General features: G+C 34.5%; 1 protein-coding gene across 2 annotated transcripts in view; it reads right to left on the bottom strand.

Moving 5' to 3' along the window:
• LOC119074111 (syndecan) overlaps nucleotides 1-19,985 on the bottom strand; it is a 105,489-nt gene that overhangs the window by 47,980 nt on the left and 37,524 nt on the right. For both annotated transcript variants that reach the window (XM_037180074.1, XM_037180075.1), the window contains exon 2: nucleotides 7,953-7,973. In XM_037180074.1, the coding sequence (XP_037035969.1) occupies nucleotides 7,953-7,973 (21 nt within the window). The remainder of the gene's footprint in view (nucleotides 1-7,952; nucleotides 7,974-19,985) is intronic.

Here is a 19,985-nt window from a genome sequence, read left to right as displayed (position 1 = left end):
CAGCCATGTAATATTCTGCATAATGGACGCATACAATGTTTGAATGGATGGCAGCATTTTATACGTGTTGTAGGTACATAGTCACTATGGTATGCATACTACAATGTAAGTGCTAGAAATAGAACTGAGAGTGAAAGAGTTGTATTCTAAACTGGCTTTAAGTAACAGCGACAACTACTGACACGAGCTTTTCTTTTCCCAGAAGAATATCGTCTGAAAGAAGGGAATGGGAGTGGGAACAAAGAAAGTTTTTCTACTTATCAAGACTTCTCAATGCAATTCATACGCTGGCTGTACACGTTGGCTTACATACAAACACGTATGAGATGAATTGGATTGGTGAGGCACGACGGTTACACTTTCTTTGTAGCCACAATATTAACACGAAAAATAGAAAACTATGAAGAAGATTTAGTAACAAAAGATTCTTTCGTTATCACCTTTACGTCTGCGTGTTCGAACATTGCGCTGAATAATACTCCGAAAGCAATTTATCTACTTACAAAGCCATGCCAGAGTTATAAGGCGTCTGTACGGTTTCAAACATTTTATATCTACTCAACTGAATGTCCCTGCCTTTTTGGGGACATTTTATTTAAAAAAAACACAAAAAAATCTTAAATATTCAAATCCACAAGAAAACAGAGATTTTCCCATTGCAAAAATAACAGCACCTCTACGAGAGCTAAAATGAAAAACAATTCCAGAGAAAATGGAAAAACGGTAAAGTGTTATTTTTATCAGGCGTTTGGGCTTTAACCCGCCTCAATATACAGAAGAGGAAAGACAATAAACGTATATAAATGTACCGAACCGAATAAAGCGACTTTTCTATGAACAAAATGATGCAAATCGTCTTGAAATTTCAAATAATTCCACTCGATTGTTTATGTTAGACACTGGAACATTGACGGCTCTCACACACACACAGGTAGGTAGACGACAAAATAAGATTATTGGAAAGATTTCATTTTCAATCTGGTGGCATTTATAGATATGAGGGAAATATAAGACGTTTATTGCTAAAAGGATGATATGAGAATATTTGTCGCATAAAATTACACGGAGAGACGGAAATATAGACGACGCAGACGACGACACAATATTTTTTTGATTAAATTATTCATGCCACTGCATTGAACTATGACCCAGATAAGATAAAATGAAATTATGGCGAGAGAAAATTTCGTAAACCGCAATTCCGAAAATAAAACGTGAAATAGGAGAAAAATAAATGGAAAAACTAAGCAAACACAAACACAAACCGTATTTGCTTGTTGCGTAAGAACCATTTTTCCAGTCAATATCTATAGAGCTGTTAAATTGGCTCGGCTATATTATAACGATACTATACTTCACGTTTTGGGTGTTTTCCCATTTTTATTATGTTTTCATTCGATGATACAAGATAACAATTCACAAAAAGCTTTTTTTTTTAAACGAAAGTTTTGTGCTTGTATGATTTATCGGTTATGTAAATTTGTTTTTACTTTTCGCATGCAATAAATTTGGGCCCGGGTGATGGATACGTTTACGGGTTTTTTTTTCTCCTTGTTTCGGTGAAAGTGTGTCAGATTCTGATAAGAAGTGAAATTAGTGTTAAGCATTTAACATTCCTGTACTGTGCTTATCTATACCGGTTATTAAATTGAACGATAAATTGGTGGAAAATTCTTGGCAAATTAGTCATGGCGTGTAGATAATTCTCTCATTATCAGCTACGTTGTTTCGGTTTGTTTTTTCTTGTAACAAGTTGCTCAATTTTGTGTCGTTAAAAATTTAAAAGAAAACATTTGTTCCAACGAAATGTTCTCTTCAGCATTCGAGTCGTATATGAGGGATTCTTTTGAATTTCGACTGGCCGAAATCGGCACTATTTTTTCCGGGACTTTTTTACATATGCCTAGTTAGGCCTTGGTGCCTAGACCCCAAAACCAGTCTCAGATATTTTTGATCTTCCATACCTGGTTGGTTGTAAGTGGCCAAAATTCGAAAATTGGGGTTTCGTAGTCCGGATTTCATTTCCGTAAGGTGACGAGGACACGGGCGTGTGTGGGTTCGTTGGAAAGCTGAGGTCAAATACTCCTGGGGCAAATATTAATTTAATAAAATTTGCTGATTATCGGACGAAAATATGACTTCCGGAAAATTACTCGAAATCAAAGTAACCTCGGTGAACTTTGATGAGTTCTGTGACCTCACTAATGCAATTATTTGATTAAATTATTACTTATTATGAATGTGGAGGACCTCAGCTTTACAGCGATACGCATATAGAGAATACGGGGAGAAATAGCCGACTTTTGGGCCAACTTTAACTGTCGTAACTTTATGATCGAAAAATCATCAAAATGACATTTTTTTTGTCAAATTTCTCCTTACATCGCTCATTTTTTCCCAGGATTGCTGGATTATTCACGCCAACAATACTAAGAACAATTTGGAACCGCTTTTGCATAAATTCTGTGAAAAATAAAAAAAATGGTTTTTCTCGTACCATTTTCTACACGCTAGAAGGTCAATGAATCTGCAACCCGGTGAAACTTTACGTCGAGTCTATATTCGTTTGAAAGCTCTTGAAATTCCCTTTAAAATGAGCTACGACACGACTTTTTTGCTTCCCAGTCACAGATTTTAGAAAGTTTTTGCTCGAAAACATTTCTGGAAAAGTCATTGTCGGGAACACTTTTTGTAATTTTCCATCAGTGAGTCGAATTTTTTTAAATCTTAATATATGCCAAATTGAAGCCACAGTCTCTACGAGTAGTTATCATATACACTTAACAAATTTGTTTCAACACAGTCTGCAGAACTACTCTCACTATGGCTCTGTGACCAAAAAGTCGGTTTTCAGAGGTGCGCATGGGAGCTTCGAACTTAAAATTTTTTTTTTGTTATTTTCGTGATCAGTGGACCATTCTGCATCGAGCCTACCCGCAGTCCTTAAAAAAATAAAAAAAGACTGCAAAACGCTACACCCTAATATGTACGTAATATAAACGACGAACGAAAATACAATTTTGTAACAGCAATATTAAAGGGGCTCCTAAAAAAATATTCTCTGTTTAGATCATTATTCATCAATCGTCCGAATGAGCTCTATAAAATCCATGAAGACTAGGTGTATAAACAAACAATATATTTTTATACACACCACCGAATCGAAAAAAGATTTAGGTAGAGAACATATAACACGATATCCGGATAACCTTTAAGTTAAACAAACATTTGTATTATAATAAACGAGAGAGAAAGAAAGAAGACGAGAAAAAAAAGTACTCGCATACACACAGCCGGAGTGAAAAATAGTAAGGAAAACCAGTTCGTTTTTCATGAATTGAAAACACATTTCTTATAGTAAATAGACCTGATTTCGTTGAATAATTTATTTACACAAGCACGGGCAAATGACTCATGTGATATTATAATGTATATTGGAATCTCGTGAAAATCGTGTGCGTTTTTTTTACGTGAACATTTGGTAGATTAATGAACCGATGTAAACCTTTGTTATACGCATCTAAATAATTATGACAAGAGCGACACGATTTCTTCACTTTGTTGTGATTCACGACTCGTGAAATATAAGTCAATCTACCAGCTGACACATAACGAATAGACACATTTAATGCGCACACACTCTGTGAGGAGTAAGTAAATGTTTCCTATTGACCTTTACTGACACATGAAGCATATTCATATCTGGAAATGTCACAGTCGGACTTTAATTAACTTAATCGAGTAAACTTAAAGAAATTCAGTTGTTTTTCAGGTGGCGCTCAGTTTCTCATTCATATAGAATTTCTGTATTTTAATTATTAATTCTTTGTGCACAGTTTAATGCTCATGCTACCTGAAACAAACATCACCTACAACCAATCAAAGTGTAAAACAGGTATGGTCGATTGTCCGTCCGGAGGACATAAAAATTTGATTTTCGTACTTAAACGCACTCATTTTCATATTATTTTGACATAAAATGTGAGTGCGTTTAAGACGAATTCGGCGATCGACCATACCTGTTCTCTACTTTCATTGCCTACAACTAGGGATGGGAGGCGTTCAAAATTATCGATAATATCAATCGAAAGAAATTATCGATAATTGATTAATCATATCGTTATCGATAATTTAATAATTATCGATAATTATCAAAATATCGAAATTCGATAATTATCAAAATATCTATATTTTGATATTTATCTGAAAATTCATGATAATATACCGATATATCGGAATATATCGAATTATCGATATCTTGATAATTATCAAAATATCAATAATTATCGATTATCGATATTTTTTTGATAATTTTCGATAAAAAAAGTCGATAATTATCGATTATCGATAATTGATAATTATCGATAATCATTTTCATTATCGCTCATGCCTACCTACAACTTCATCAGAACCTATTTTCGTATTCAAACGCACTCATTTCCATATTTTTTTGACATGAATAATGAATGCGTTCTATTTATCTTGGACTGATTCTGAAGAATAGGCCATACCTGGTATTTACATTCATTAAGGTCCAATATGCTTGTGGATCATAGGGGTATATGTCGAACCAATGTGCCACAGAGGGCTATGTAATCTGTCAACTACAGTGGAAAGGGAAAAGTGGAACTACATTGCGGACGGATTTTTCGCGATATAGCAAACGTTCAACGTCAGAAATGAAGAGCAAAATTGAAAGAAAACTGGACAGTGTTCTGTTCGTGTTGGCTGTTGTGTGCATTGTAACGTTTGACAAATACATTACAACCCCCACATTGAATCGGAAATTATTAGTTGCTTCTCAGAATAAGTCGCATTGAGATACGAACAATCCTTTACGTCCACCTACAATTACAACCCATTGATGTAACTCTACTATTAGCTTTAAGTAACATGAAATTGTTTTGACAAAACTGAAATCTCTCTCCAATTTAATGGTTTGTTTTTACGCGATTTTGAATTTCAGACTGTAAAAAAAACTGAATGTGAAATTGAACTCATTAAAATGAAAACAGTAAAAAAATCCAATTGTTAAAATGCACAAAAATCATTTTTCACATAAACCCCCCCGACCAAAAAAGACAGCGCAAACATTTTGATATTGTAATTTAATTCGCTTTCAACCCTTATCCGTTCAGTGAAAATTCCATTATTTTATTATATATTATCACATGTGTGGTTGACTGACTCGGTATTGGGCGTCTGGCAGTATTCACTACTCTCCAGTTATAATAATAATATAAAATACTTGGAACAAGACTAAACTTGTGTGTCAGATAAATGTCTCATTTTGATTCTCATTTACTTTAACACAATGTAGATGGAAACAAAACTTGCAGCCAACATATACATACACAAAGTATAGAACTGCGAGGCGAACAATGCGCGGAGATTTTTATAATAAAGAGTACGTGATTGTCATAAAATTTATTATGGCCCCGGAAAAATATATTCATTTTGAGATTGATAAAAATAGCTTCGGAATAAAAACCATATATTGGATATTTATTGCTTAAGTGGGATTAGGGGCTAATGAAGGGTTTTGGTATTGTTTCATGTTAAGGAAAAAAAAAAGATTTCCAAGGATGGGCTGGGTGTTTTCCTTTTCCGATAACTGTGTGGAATAATGACAACGCTATTAAGGTCAATGCATGCTCTCATTTTTAGATTTTTTCTGAAAAATGTAGCAAAGAAATCGTGACAACGGCATTGAGGGATCCATTTCAAAAATAGCCTTCCGCAATCTGACGCATTTTCCAGTGGACTGTTTTATGTTTGCCCAGGAAGCCCAGAAGCGAAAATCACTTTCAAAAAAATTCTTCGAAGCTTGTGTGGTTATTGCTGCCGTAATTTGCATAAGATCTTAGTGAAAGATTTTTAAAAATATTTTTTTTGTTTAAATTTTTCACAAAGTCCCAAACCCCCATGTAAATTACGAAAGAGAGATGATCACAAACCGAAAACTTGCATTTTTTTAATAGAAATTTCTAATAGTTCATCGTAGATGCTATTTGGCCTGAAAGCACATGAAATTACCTTTCCAATGACATCCCACTCCTACTAGTCACACCAGGGTCAAGAAATTTTTTAGAAAGTTGTTTCGACTTCTGTTGTCAAATATCTTCCTAGACACAGATAAAAAAAGTCCCCTGGAAAATTCGTCAGATTTCGGTGGCGGTTTTTTAAAAGAATTTCTCATTGTCAGCAAAATAAAATTCCCTTTACTTAACAAATATATTCACCGTGTGACTGAAATGATGTAACGGTGAGGTGAATCCCACCAAAAACTGGATTAGAAACGACTTATCGACGGCCAAAATCACCAATAAATTCTTGTTGGTATTGGGTATGTAATAAAACTAGTGAAGTAGTAGATTTTCAGTCTAACATTAAACAGTAAAGGTAGCAGTTTCAACGACTATTCCACGATATTTTGGAGAATTGGTTTTGGAACGTACCAAAACACATTTCGCATTAACATTCCATTCAGTACACTGATAGAAAAGTTAACGCGCTGGACGTGTACTGTACGTAGTGGACGTGTAAATTGGCTGGCAGACAGCTATTTTTGGATCGAACTTCGGGAACGTTTAGTACACGTGCACTGCGTCAGTAAACGTCCAGTACGTTTGCTCTGGTATACGAAATAAAATGAAATTTTGATGTACAATATTTCGTCAAATTTCGTTCTTTTTAATTTTAATTTTTTTATTTTTCGTGTTTTTATTCATTTATATCGTAACTTTTTCTTAGATAAAAATTTTCTCCATGTTTGGTGCTGGGTTTGAACTGGGGACCTCTTGATCTCAAAGCGGCGCTTCAACCAATGTTGCAATTAAGACATACTACATTGATAGTTGTATTGTGAAGCGTTGGTAGAAGTAGGTAAACGTGGAGCACGTTTGCACACAATAGTATTTTACATGACTAGGGTTAAAAAGATGAAAAGTAGAGTTTTCGTGTGAACACAAGAAAACGAGACTTTTCATTTTTATCCCGATTTATGTAATGGATTTTACGTGCTGAGGGCGTCGAAAGTAGTGCTTGAAACATGAAAAGTACGGTTTTCGACGCATGTAGCATGTAAAGTACTTATACATGCTATACGTTTACTTACATGACACACATCTGAAACTTTGAAAATATTTTTTTTTATTCTAATTAGAACTATGGTATATGACAATGACCTAATATCGAGAATCGTAATCGTAATTCCTTCTTCTTCTTTTTGCGTAATATTTCGATATTTCAACAGTATGAGATTGGAACTCAGGGAATAAAACGTTTTGAAATTTAAATGACTGAATTTAATATTTCTGTTTTTAAGTGAATCCTAAAATCCTGATACAGATACATTCATATCATGTACGTAAAGGACTTGACATAGTTGCTATTAATATAAAATGCACAGTGTACGAATGTTAACGCACAACAAGTACGATCTTTTGACATCATACTTACCATACAAACATCCTAAACGTGTGCTTTTCTCAAACGTGTTGGGCGTATGAGGTAATTTTGCGATGAAGTTACACATACCAAAATTTTACACATGTCCTACGTCGACTACACGCGTGAGATGTATGGCACACATATCGTACGTAAACTTACATACGACAGGTTTGCCATACATACCCGACGCATACTATGCATAACAGAAGTATATCATACATATCCGAAGTACACCGCCAAAATCTTTTTTATCAGTGTATGTCGTAAATAACATGGAAAATAAAGTTGAAAAGTTTCAATTACAGGCCCAATTGTGATGTAAATTTCAAATCGTGTAGTTTTGAACAGAAAACTAATTTGTTTCATTCATAAAATCAGCAAATGATTTGAATATTTCCACTCGATTCCCTCGACCTTTTACCTTGTGTTATACAACGTATGACTAGCTTTTACCGTACAGTCAAGTGAGGAAGTACAGGCGTAGATTCGTGTAGACTTACCGACTCTGAATTGTTGTTATTCTGAAAGAAGAAACAAAAACAAAAAATTATTAATAAAAATGACGAGATCGAAATTGATAAATTGGGTTAAAGATCAACAATTTTTTTTTTCTTCGTTAATTCTGGTAAATTTTCAATTTACTAAATTAATGAGAGTTATCGGTGAGGTTAAAAAAAAATGTAAACAGATTTCAACATCAAACAGAATGATTTCATCAATTTAAAAAAGAAATATTTAAGCAGTACACGACGCTCCACAAAAAAAAAATGTGTAGCGAACTACAATAATTTGCCATCTCATCATGAGCGAAAATTCTGAATTCGATTCAATTTCAATGTGACGTAACCTGCAACTCCACCCTCTATCAATGTATACAAAACAATCCGTTACAAAACTTTAAAATCTGTTTCTCCAGCGATCAATAGTCGTCGGAAAATTTTATAAATCGATGAGCATAGCATGTAGCCATACTTAGTGTTTTATTGTAGTTTCTGTTAATCAGATATGAATAAATAAAAAGTAAAATCGAGCATATCAAAGCTCATAGTGTCTCCAAATCAATAAGTATGGTGGAATGAACTTGTCAATGGTATAAAGTCAATGTGCAACGTTCGCTAACTCTATCAGAACATTTATGGCAAAGGTATGACTGAATGATGCGGTTAATGTGTCCCTTTGAATTAATCAAAAATTCGAAACGATTGAAAATCCTCATTACATAGTGTTTGATTGCTCTACTGCTCATACGCTTTATATGAATAATTCCACCTTACACAACAATTCATAAACCTTGACATTGGAATCGATTCGGAAAGTTTGCGTTGTTGTAACCGTTAGAAATGTTTCTTTGCCGTGCCCGGGTATTGAATGCTGAATTAATAATTAATTGCATTAATTAGAATTATTACGAAAGTTTCTAAGTTCACGTAACTGTTGTGATATGGGGTACGAAAATTGATGTTGTCGTTTGTAGGGTTTCTTTGTCGTCGAATATTATATGTACGTAAAGTCGATCCGAATTTTTCTCCCCCATAAAAGTTGATTCCACTTTTCATAGCGACAATATTATAACGCTAGCACAAACATAGGCGACGTAGCACTTGAACTACATTATTCAACCTATCACATTTAATGTAAATGACCACCCGAAAATTTTATTAATATTATCGATTTGTTGCGTTCCTTTGCCCGAGCGTTGAATGTATAATGGAGAAACATTGAATTTATATGGAAATGTAATAGTCAAACGACTACTGAAACGAAATTGCTTCTGATGTGTTGAATGCAAATGACTGTACGAACGGCCATCACACAGCAATGTTTGAATATTGATGGGATTTGTAGGTAAATTTAGTATCAGCTCACGGTAAATTTAATTTAATTCATACTTAAAAAGGGGTGTTAAACGAACAGTCAAATGAGAAAAAAGAAAGAGCTTCCAACCAATGATGTATTCATTTTATCGCTTCAGAGAGGTGCATACAGTTCAAAGGTCTATATTGCTCTCAAAGCTGTTATTTAATCGACTCTCAATAACTCCTCCGTAATTGTCTGCAGTAACACTAAACTAATGCCATCCTATCTTCGATCGAGTTTAAATTTATATTCGATAAACCGGTGAGTTGCTATGCATATTCTAATATGTGCATGTCAACGCGCCACATATTGAACGAAAATACACCGTCCTAGTGTGAAACACACAATATATGTATTCGTCTCTAGCTGGAGTACATTCTAGCTAAACAAATAAAATTTCACCAAATTATTCTGGTTAGTTTAAAATGTCTAACAGAAATGCTGCAAAATGAGAACGGTGTAACTCCTGAATTAATTAACTGCATGCCACAATGAATAATTTCGTAGTTTCATTATGCAAAACAGTATATCCCGATGCATTACTTACATTCCTCTGTAATTTCACAGAGCCATAAAACAAATGCCGAAACAATTCGATGATTCTCTCTACTCACTCTAAACAAGTAGGATAATCGATATTATTATTATTCTACGCTCAATTACCAACGAAATTACGTATAAATAATCGAAATAATGGAATTAGATGCTGTATGTAACTGGTGCGTATTATGTGCATTGGTTGCGCATAATGACGATGATACAAATATTGTTTAATTTCATTATATATTTAATGCACCGATCTCATGTTTAGAAAATGGCAGAAGACTTGAATCAGATGCGGTTTTGTGTGGAATGAATACAGTGTTCGAATGTTTATTGCTATATGTGAGAGCAGAATCCACACACAAATTGGATGGTCAAATGGTTTGGTTTTCGATTTCAGTTCGAATTATTTACGACAAATTCGGAACATAGTCCCATTCTCCATTCCATGGTTTCGGATGTTACATGAACACGTAGTTAATAATTCCATGGAAAGGTGAGATTAAAGCTATGATAAAGTGCAAAGTTTGGGAAAAAATTAAATTGAAATTTCACACCTCTGTAGTGTGAAAATGGATAGCTGACCCAGTAGCTGACAATTAAAAAGTTTAGTGAAGGTATGAACAGTAAACGAAAGTTCTCTTATAATTCAATTAATTCATTTAAATTCAGGATGCGTAGGAACTGAGGTGGAAACTAACAAGCTAAAAATCTGTCCCACACATTCCACACCTGATTCCACAATTAAATTCCACTAAATCACACTTGAATTGTAAAAATTACGATAACCTGTCCCATGTCCTATATCATTTCTCACAGACAGACCTCTCTTTCAAAGCTTAGTGCACAATTATTCATTAGAAACTCCTGGAAAATAATTTAGAAATGTTCATCATGTCCGGAGCGTTAGCGGAGGACTTGACGCAGTCTAACTTACAAAAAAAGAACGAAGAAAATTTTTTGAGACGCGGCAACTATATATAGCCGAACATTTCAGTTTCTACCCTTTGGTTTATATCACCACAAAACATATTCTATCATATTCTCGCTTCAAATACGAGCAAAACGAGCTATCACTCGACTATGTAGGTTTAAAATTGCCGGAGATACATCGTTTTGAAATTGGTCACTTTTCATACAAAATACACCAAATTAACGTTTTCCAAACAATCAAAACCTTTCAACTTACTCTGTATGTTTCTATCTATCTATCGACGGTCGATCTCGGAAACCAGTCAGCCAATCTCCATGAAATTTTGCAGGAGTCTCAGGGTTGGCATAAAAATGAATATGTGATACGCCATTACCCCAGGAAAAACCAGAATTTTGTTTTATTGGTCTCGAAGTGGTTTCTGAGTGTGGTTTTCGAGGGTCGGGAACGCGTTTTCGGCTGTAGCTTAGCTGTATTGAAACCTACAGAGGCGTGCGACCCATCAAATGAAAGGTATTCGTAACACGATTCGAACAAAAAAATAATTTAAAAAATCGGGACAGATTCGTTTGAGCTAGAGTGATTAGAGTGACCAAATTTTGAGCTACTCGAGCGTAGGATGAAAGGACTAATATTTTTGCGATTATGAATAGAGAGTTACTTTCTTCGGCAAAGTCTCAGAGTTTTACAAGTAGAAGAAAGTTGGAAATGGGTGGGTCGATTGGGGTTTTGGAGATATTTCTTGAATGGTGGCAGATAGAGAATTACTTTCTTCGTCAAATTCTCGAATTTCGTCAAATTTTCGATTTTCGTCGAATTTCGTCAAATTTTCGATTTTCGTCAATTTTTCGAATTTTGTCAAATTTCGATTTTCGTCAAATTTTCGATTTTCGTTAAATTTCGTCAAATTTTCAAATTTTGCCAAATTTTCGATTTTCGTCAAATTTTCGATTTTCGACAAATTTTCGAATTTCGTCAAATTTTTGATTTTCGTCAAATTTTCGATTTTCGACAAATTTTCGAATTTCGTTAAATTTCGTCAAATTTTCAAATTTTGCCAAATTTCCGAATTTCTGTTATAAACTGTTATAAAAAGCAGTCTCTTCGAGAAAAGTGTGACGCAGTCTTTGAAGTACAATTTCTAAAATGAATGATATCGCTAGAGTTGAAGCTTTCAGCTTCGTTACACAAAAATTAAATTTTACACCCAATTTTAGTTCAAACAAGCTGGCTTAGTTTTTCTCATCATCTGCCAAATAATTTTTACCAAAAAAAAATTGACTGGAAACAACCAAAATTTTACCAAAAAAATCTGCGTCGCAAAGTGGCAAATGTTCAGGAACAGACCAGCAAGAAAATTTATCTGCCACATGCGACGCAGATTTTTTGGTAAAATTTTGGTTGTTTCCAGTCAATTTTTTTTTGGTAAAAATTATTTGGCAGATGATGAGAAAAACTAAGCCAGCTTGTTTGAACTAAAATTGGGTGTAAAATTTAATTTTTGCGTAACGAAGCTGAAAGCGTCAACTCTAGCGATATCATTCATTTTAGAAATTGTACTTCAAAGACTGCGTCACACTTTTCTCGAAGAGATTTTTGTTGGGATCGTATATCAAGTTGAAAACTGATTGGAAAAACTACTCTGAAGTAGGACAAGTTACTCTATGTCATCTACTTTACATGCACCAAACATGGATTGCTTTCATTCCAATTTAAAGAAGCTGCTTGAAAGAGCTTAAAGAAGCGATGGGACTAAAGTACAGATAACGATGTAGGGCCAGTAGTACGATTTCAGTAGATTTTCCAATCATTTTTCAATTTGTGCGGACGAAGAGAATATGTGTGCTTTTTGTGCAGGTTTCTTCACGTGTGTACCTGAACCGTTTAAATTAAATAAAATGATAAAAAAATAATGAAATAGTTTGCATAGTTTATATGCATCGGTACACAAAAAACATTTTGCTCTATTTATGCGTCTGGGTTAGCATGCAATACAAACGATATGTAAACATTGAATATCCATCCGAATTCGACGTACACAGAAAAAAAAACGAATGGAAATATTCTCTGCAAATTTGATACTTCGCTACTTCGGCACGTATCCATAAAACGAGTGAACCACAGTTTCAAATCGGTGCATATTTATTAAAAACACACTGGGAACAATAATAATTTGAATTTTCGTTGTGTTTTGTTCTATTTATATATATGGATGCAGTGCAGATAGATAGATATATATTTGGACCGCCGTTTATTTTGCATTTTATTTTGTGTAAATAAATTTTAATTCTGAAATCCATCAACGTTTACTCGACATCAAATTGCATAAATATTTTTTTTTGTGTGTTTCGTTTATTATTGTATGATATGCAGTTCTCATTTTCGCATCATCATCAACAACAACAAGGAATTTTACATTTTAAACACAATGTTGCATAACAATGTGCATAGAATGAATGAAACATTTTTAAGAAGGGATTTGTAGCAAAAGTAAGTTCGGGAAGATGATACACATTGCATAGAAATTTGACGTTTTTCTCCTGATCATTCATTTATTCATGCTTTCGAGAAACGTAAATCATCGGAGGAAAATGAAATGTCGGAAACAATTCGCCCCAGAATTGAGTTACTATTATTAGTCAGTGGATTTTTCATACTTTACTGTAACTGTGTATCACTGACGTTATTCACGGTACGGCAGACTTAATAAATTGTTTCGCTTTGGTTTTCAGTTTCTGGAGACGTTACATTTGTTTGTTTAGAGACAGCCCTTTACGGCCAATAACAAGTGCATTCTGGACCATCGATTTAACATGACTTCCAAACCACGCCTCGAAGTATGCAAGTCATGTGCAATGACATCTAGCCTAAATGTAGACAAAACATATCATATTCGAATCGTATATCTGGGCTACGTCTTACGAGTGTTTACATCGTTGTAGCCACCAAACACACTGCAACTACCCAAATTATGAACATTGAGTGAACTTTAGGACGCTACCAGTGCGATATAATCGCTAGAAAAATTTCACGTAGAGTTGTCTGACACGGGAATCAAACTCGGATAATTTTGGTGGTAGGCTGGAATCTACTACTTCCATACTACTTTTAAATCTCAAATCTAGTTCTAATCTAAGAGATGAATTATGGAGTTGATATGGAGATTGTAAGTAAATTCCACATCCAAAGTATGTGGAGAGTCGACTTGTGTCAAATTGAAGTGAAATCGAAATCTCCTTGGTGAATCTCTTGGCTGATGTATAACGGAACTGAAATGTAAGGGCACATAAAAAAGGAATATGATTTTACGCGCGCATTCGAGTGCAAAATAGTCACACTTCGTATGTGTTAGAGACGGCTGTCATCTGTTATCTACAACGACAGCAATAATAAACGACAGACTCTGACTAATGAAGTTTTATATAGCAAAACGCATGTTCAAAACAAATGAAGTAATAGATTTCTGAAATCAATCTCTGAAAATCTTCGATCAAATGAAGTAATAGGTTGAACAGTAAAGATGTTAATATGCTTGCCGTCTGTGACAGGTTAAATTCTAAAGCGGAAAAATTATCTTAGGTCGTACGAAGAATATTGGAAGTGGTAACTTTTCCGGACCAACTACTACATAAAATATCAATCAGCGTTCGAGATGGAGCATTTTGCGCTGAAAAAATCAGAAACAATTTAACTAACCTTCAACCGAAAGTCATTATCAATGTGAGAACCTATCCTTCCGAACCAATTCTTCGATGCAGAGAAAACAGTGTGTGAACAGCGATTCAAACTTAAATTCCCAATTAAAGTTTATCACAAAAAGACAACACAGATTCACTAAACGATGATATCGATTGCAAGGATTGCGGCTTTGTGTCAAAATATATGTATGTGTGTGCAATGTGAAATCCATTTTGTTATGCATCATAAGCTGGATGCAACATGATACCAAAAGTAAACAAAATTTATTTTAGAATTTGGAATGGAGCATTTTGTTGGTTGGAACATGAAACACGGAGCATATCTATACCGTTTTTATGTGTGCTATAATAGCGAATGACACACTCTCATGCGATGTATTAAACCGTGCTTTGCATACCAAAACGAAACCAATTTTATGTTCAACCCTGAACGAAAATGCAACAATGCATACAAATTACTCATTTTAGTGCCACAACCGAAAAAAAAATGTGAATGAGCATAAGAAAGCTACATTCATAAAATTGTCATCCTCATTTTAGAATAACCTTTGCTGCAATTGAACTAATTTTCTAAGTCCAATTTGCCAAGTTACATGCACGTTCATGCTCCGTTGATAAAAAAAACATTTTATTGTTGCTTTACTATATCAAGTCTAACTCTTAAATTTTAATGCTAAACCGACCGAGATTGAGGTTATTCTATAAAATGATATTCGAGTGTGTTGATGTATGTCATTTCCATTATTTAGCAATGTGTCTCTCCACTCGAGACACAAACGAGTAAATTATTATAATCTTGAAATTTCGTATTAAATACATAAATGCATGTGGTGTGCGATAACATTTCCAGCTTCATAGACAGATGTGTGTACACGATCAGCAAGACACAAAACGATGTATAGATTTTAGATTTTTCGTTTGCTCGTTTCAGCAATTGTCGATGGGTCAAAATGGTGACAAAATAATAATAACCGCCATAGCGCAGCATATGGTTAAAAATTTGCATGCGGCCGTTATAAATCATTTGCCGAGTTGCAAATTTAAATCAATTAAACCATTATGCGATGTATGCGACCAATTCGAATGTGTGTACGAACTAATTTATAATTCAAATTGGCGATATTTTAATGCCCCAGAGAACTAATTTGAGTTATACAAATTGAATTGATATTAATTTCAAAGTATTTAGTTCAATTAGTTCGGAGGGAAAAAACGTACACAAAATTTGTATCACAGAACAAGAATGCGAACGTGTTGGAACAGTTGAACCTGTGGGAATCGGTTCCAGTTTAAATAAACGAGTAAAGAACTGCAAATTATTACAGAGGAAATAAAGAATTGGAAATGTGTTATTGTAACCTGACGATTGACATTTTCAACGACCTTGGACCGGACCTATAGTAAACCCACAATGTAGAGATAGTTTTTGCTTGCATCGTTTATAAGACGACTTAATCGTTGCAATGAATTTTCGCAGGAAGCGTCAGGATTCCTGATTCAAGAGGTATCAATCAAATCGGAGAATTTTTGATTTTAAAACCACAGAATGGTTCATTTCGCTAGATGAATGTAGACCAGTTTATGATTGGAGCGAATTAAAACCATTTTCGGTAAATTTTCGATCGAACTGTCTCCGAAGTGATTCAGTCAACAAATTTTTACCGTTTACTACACTTCCTCATGCTTTCAATATTTGAATTAATTCTTTCGTTCCAAGTTAAACTGACACTACCCAACGACGAAATATTGAACAATTCAAACAGAATTGCTTATGCTGAAAACAGACGAAGCATTGAGATTAGAACAATGAAAAATTTGATCGAATCTCAATGCTTCGTCTATTTCCAGATATAGTCAATAAGAGAATCGACAATTTCAAATCAATCCGAACCCCATGCGATATCGACGCTACTATACGACCATGTGGTTCGAAGGCTTGATTTCTACTTGAAAAATTTTGTCGTCAGAGAGCTTCGTGAAAGATTTTTACTGGTTAAAAACCTAGTTAAAAACCTAGAGAAACGAATTTCAAGCAATAGAAATCCTTCACGGTGATCTCTTACTGTGAACGTTTTTAAGGGCGCGCACAGCAATTGTTTTTTGTTAAGTGACAGCTGCCAAAGTCCTCTACCCATGTCTGCGAAATAGGTACTACCCATTGGGTTGCCTTGATAAAACTGTCAAAAATTTGCTGTACGTGCTCTAAGTGGAAACCAGACTTAATGACTCATGAATAGAGAGCATCAACATATTTTCGGCTCTCACAATTCCCTAAGAGTATTTCCATTTTACTATAAAACTGTTCAAACAATTTTCGTTTCCAAAATGGAAAAAATTCAAAAAGAATTGATAAAGCTAAATGTCCCTTACGAAGGAAATTTACTTCGGTACAAATACAACCAATAAAGGACATAAGAGTCCATATACACATTACACAGCACACATCGGAAATTGATTTCTTCAGAACCATTTCGATATCCGAGACAACCGTTCACGTTCATATATGTGAACAGAGAACATCAATCCAAATTTCGGATGTGTTTACGTTGTCGAACGAGTCTTAAGTCTGAAAAGTTAATCTTCTCTCTGCTGCGTGTTTTCCAATCATTTTGCTAAAAGCTAACGAAACCGGATGAATTGAATTATCTGTTGAATGTACTCCGAGAGCTCGTCTATGCTACCATCGAGTCCTTTATCAGCTGTGTCCGTACATTATATATTTTATGTGACCCGTAAATTTATGTCCCAATTACAGGCTGACAAATTCCAACCATAAATATTTTACAGAAACATTTATCTTATTGTCGCACCTCAAACGAAAAAAAAGTGAGAATAAATTTTCGACTGTCAAGGGGTCTTGGGTGCGAGACATAGAATTATATTGCATCCGTTCCATACGTGGTTCGTTTAAAATAAATTCTTTATCCTTCGATTGCAAATCAATCTTTGATTCTATTTCAGTTGTCCTCTGCATAAACAATTGCGACAAAACTTTCAATGTAATGCTATCATCATTTTTGTCATATTGTTGCTGAGCTTATCGACGAGGCGACATTGTCGAGGACATTGTTTTTTATTCATTTCCTGCGTTTTCAAGGATAATTCATTGGTTTTATGACTTTTCCGTTCCTTTTAACATTCGTATTCGTATGGTGCAAGGAAATTGTTGGATGAGAAAACTATGTTCGTAAGTAAATTGGAATCGAAATTAAGTTGAATGTCCTTAACGTTTCCTTTTCACAGGAAATGCTTAAGTTTTGGATTTTGAATGATATGTTTTGTACAATGTAGATCCAAAGAATTTTTTACGAATAAAACAAGAAAACATTCTGGTTTACTCGTTGAATATATCTAATAAAATGTATCAGTCGTTCAATTTCATGCGCAAATACTAGGCCCCACCTCTTGGGTGGGTCAGGTCCCTTGACTGGCTTTTTTCTATAATTCCAGTCTTAGTTTTCTAACCATTTTTAAATGAGATCACAAAATTACAGTCACATGAAAAGGTGATGTCTCTTTTATTCAGAAAACAGCAGTCATCACATGCTTCATTTTACTCATATTTATTTAATTTCCTGAAGAAACAAAAAGAGCTATGAGTTGAAGGTCCAGCGAGCGATGTCTTACTCCTAATATGAGAGTCTCCTATATAGTCTACTAAAAGCGCTGAACAGGTGGCGCATTTCTTGCCTACCTCTTAAAAAAAACTCATGTGAATTACGGCCCTCGCTTCACTCTGGCAAAATTCACACTCGTGCAAACACTTTAGGAACGAAAAAATTTCTTTTAAGAACACGATTTCACGCAAAAATTGTCGTATATCGCAGATTACCAGTCCAATAAAGTCAAAGGTTCGAATTTAACCACATGAATTACGATACTGGTCGAAAACACTTAATATTTTCAAATCTGCGGTTTTTGAAGCCTCCGAGAATTACTCAAGTTATCGAGTTATCAAGCAAGCAAGATTGTTCTAGACTTCTAGATTGTTCGACCAGAAATCCAGATTCACTTACTCGTCGAATAATTTTTTTTTCTGGAAATCCGTTGCAAAAATGTCGTGGTAACAAGTTGTGTTTACAATTATACTCCAACCTCACTACTCCAATATTACTCTTTTTCGAACTTAAAATCGGGTAAAAATTACTTAAGTTATCACGATAACAAGGAAAAGCGTCTGAGTATAATTTCTCCCATATCTTGTAACAACGATCACAAAATTATATTCACATGAAAGATCAATGTCTCTTTTATTTAGAAAACAGAAGCCATCACATCCTTCATTTTACTCAAATTTAATATAATTTTCTGCAGAAACAAAAAGAGCTATGAGTTGCTGGCCCAGCGAGCGATGTTTTGCTATTTTGCTCTATTACGAGTCTTTTTTATTGTCTCCTAAAAAGCGCTATGAGTGTCAAATATCAGAAAACATACAAAACATACGCTATAAGTGGAAGATCCAGCGAGGTACGTTTAACACCTAATATGAGTCTCCTATACAGTCTACTAAAAGCGCTGAAAAGGTGGCGTATTTCCTGCCTACCTCTTGAAAAAATATAACTCGTGTGAATTACGGCCCTCGCTTCGCTCTGGCCGCAAAGTTCACACTCGTTCAAACATTTTACGAACGAAAAAAATTCTTTTAAGAATACAGATTTCACGCAAAAATTGTCGTATGTCCCAGATTACTAGTCCAATTAAATTCCAATGTTCGAGTTTAACCACATGAATTACGCTACTGGTCGAAATTGATTTTTGATACCTCTTGAATTACTCGAGCTATCGGTTTCTCAAGCAAGCAAGCAAAAACTCTTTTAAGAAGTACATCTTAATTGTTAGACCAGAAATCCAGAATTTCACAACTCGTCAAATAAGAAATTTTTCTGGAAATCCGTTGCAAAAATGTCGTCGTATAACAAGTTATGTTTACAATTACTCCAAACTCACTACTCCAATATCATTCTCTGTCAATTAAAACAAAAAATTTGAAAATCTGGTAAAAATTACTCAAGTTATCGCGCAGTAACAAGAGAAAGCGTCTATGTAGAATTTCTCCCATCTCGTTGTTCGAACATTATCCATCTGCAAACTCAGCCTCAAGAGTTTCAATCTTCGTCGATTAAAACAAAATCTTTGAAAATCGGATAAGAATTATGGAAGTTATCGCGGTAACAAGTAAAAAAATCTCTTGAGAATTACTCCCATCTCTTTACTCCAATATTGCCCATCTACGAACTTAACCTCATGATTTTCATTCTCTGTCGATTAAAACCAAAATTTTGAAAATCGGTAAAGAATTACTCGAGTTATCGAGTCCACAAGGAAAAGCGTCTGTGTAGAATTTCTCCCATCTCGTTGTTCTAACATTATCCATCTGCAAACTCAACCTCAAGAATTTCAATCTTCGTCGAATAACACAAAAAAATTTAAAATCTGATAGGAATTAGGGAAGTTATCGCGGTAACAAGGAATAAAATTCTCTTAAGAATTACTCCCATCTCATT

The sequence above is a fragment of the Bradysia coprophila genome, unplaced genomic scaffold, assembly GCF_014529535.1.
Source record: "Bradysia coprophila strain Holo2 unplaced genomic scaffold, BU_Bcop_v1 contig_138, whole genome shotgun sequence".
NCBI lineage: Eukaryota > Metazoa > Arthropoda > Insecta > Diptera > Sciaridae > Bradysia > Bradysia coprophila.
The sequence above is the reverse complement of the archived record's forward strand: the minus strand, read 5'-3'. Positions and strand labels throughout refer to the sequence as shown.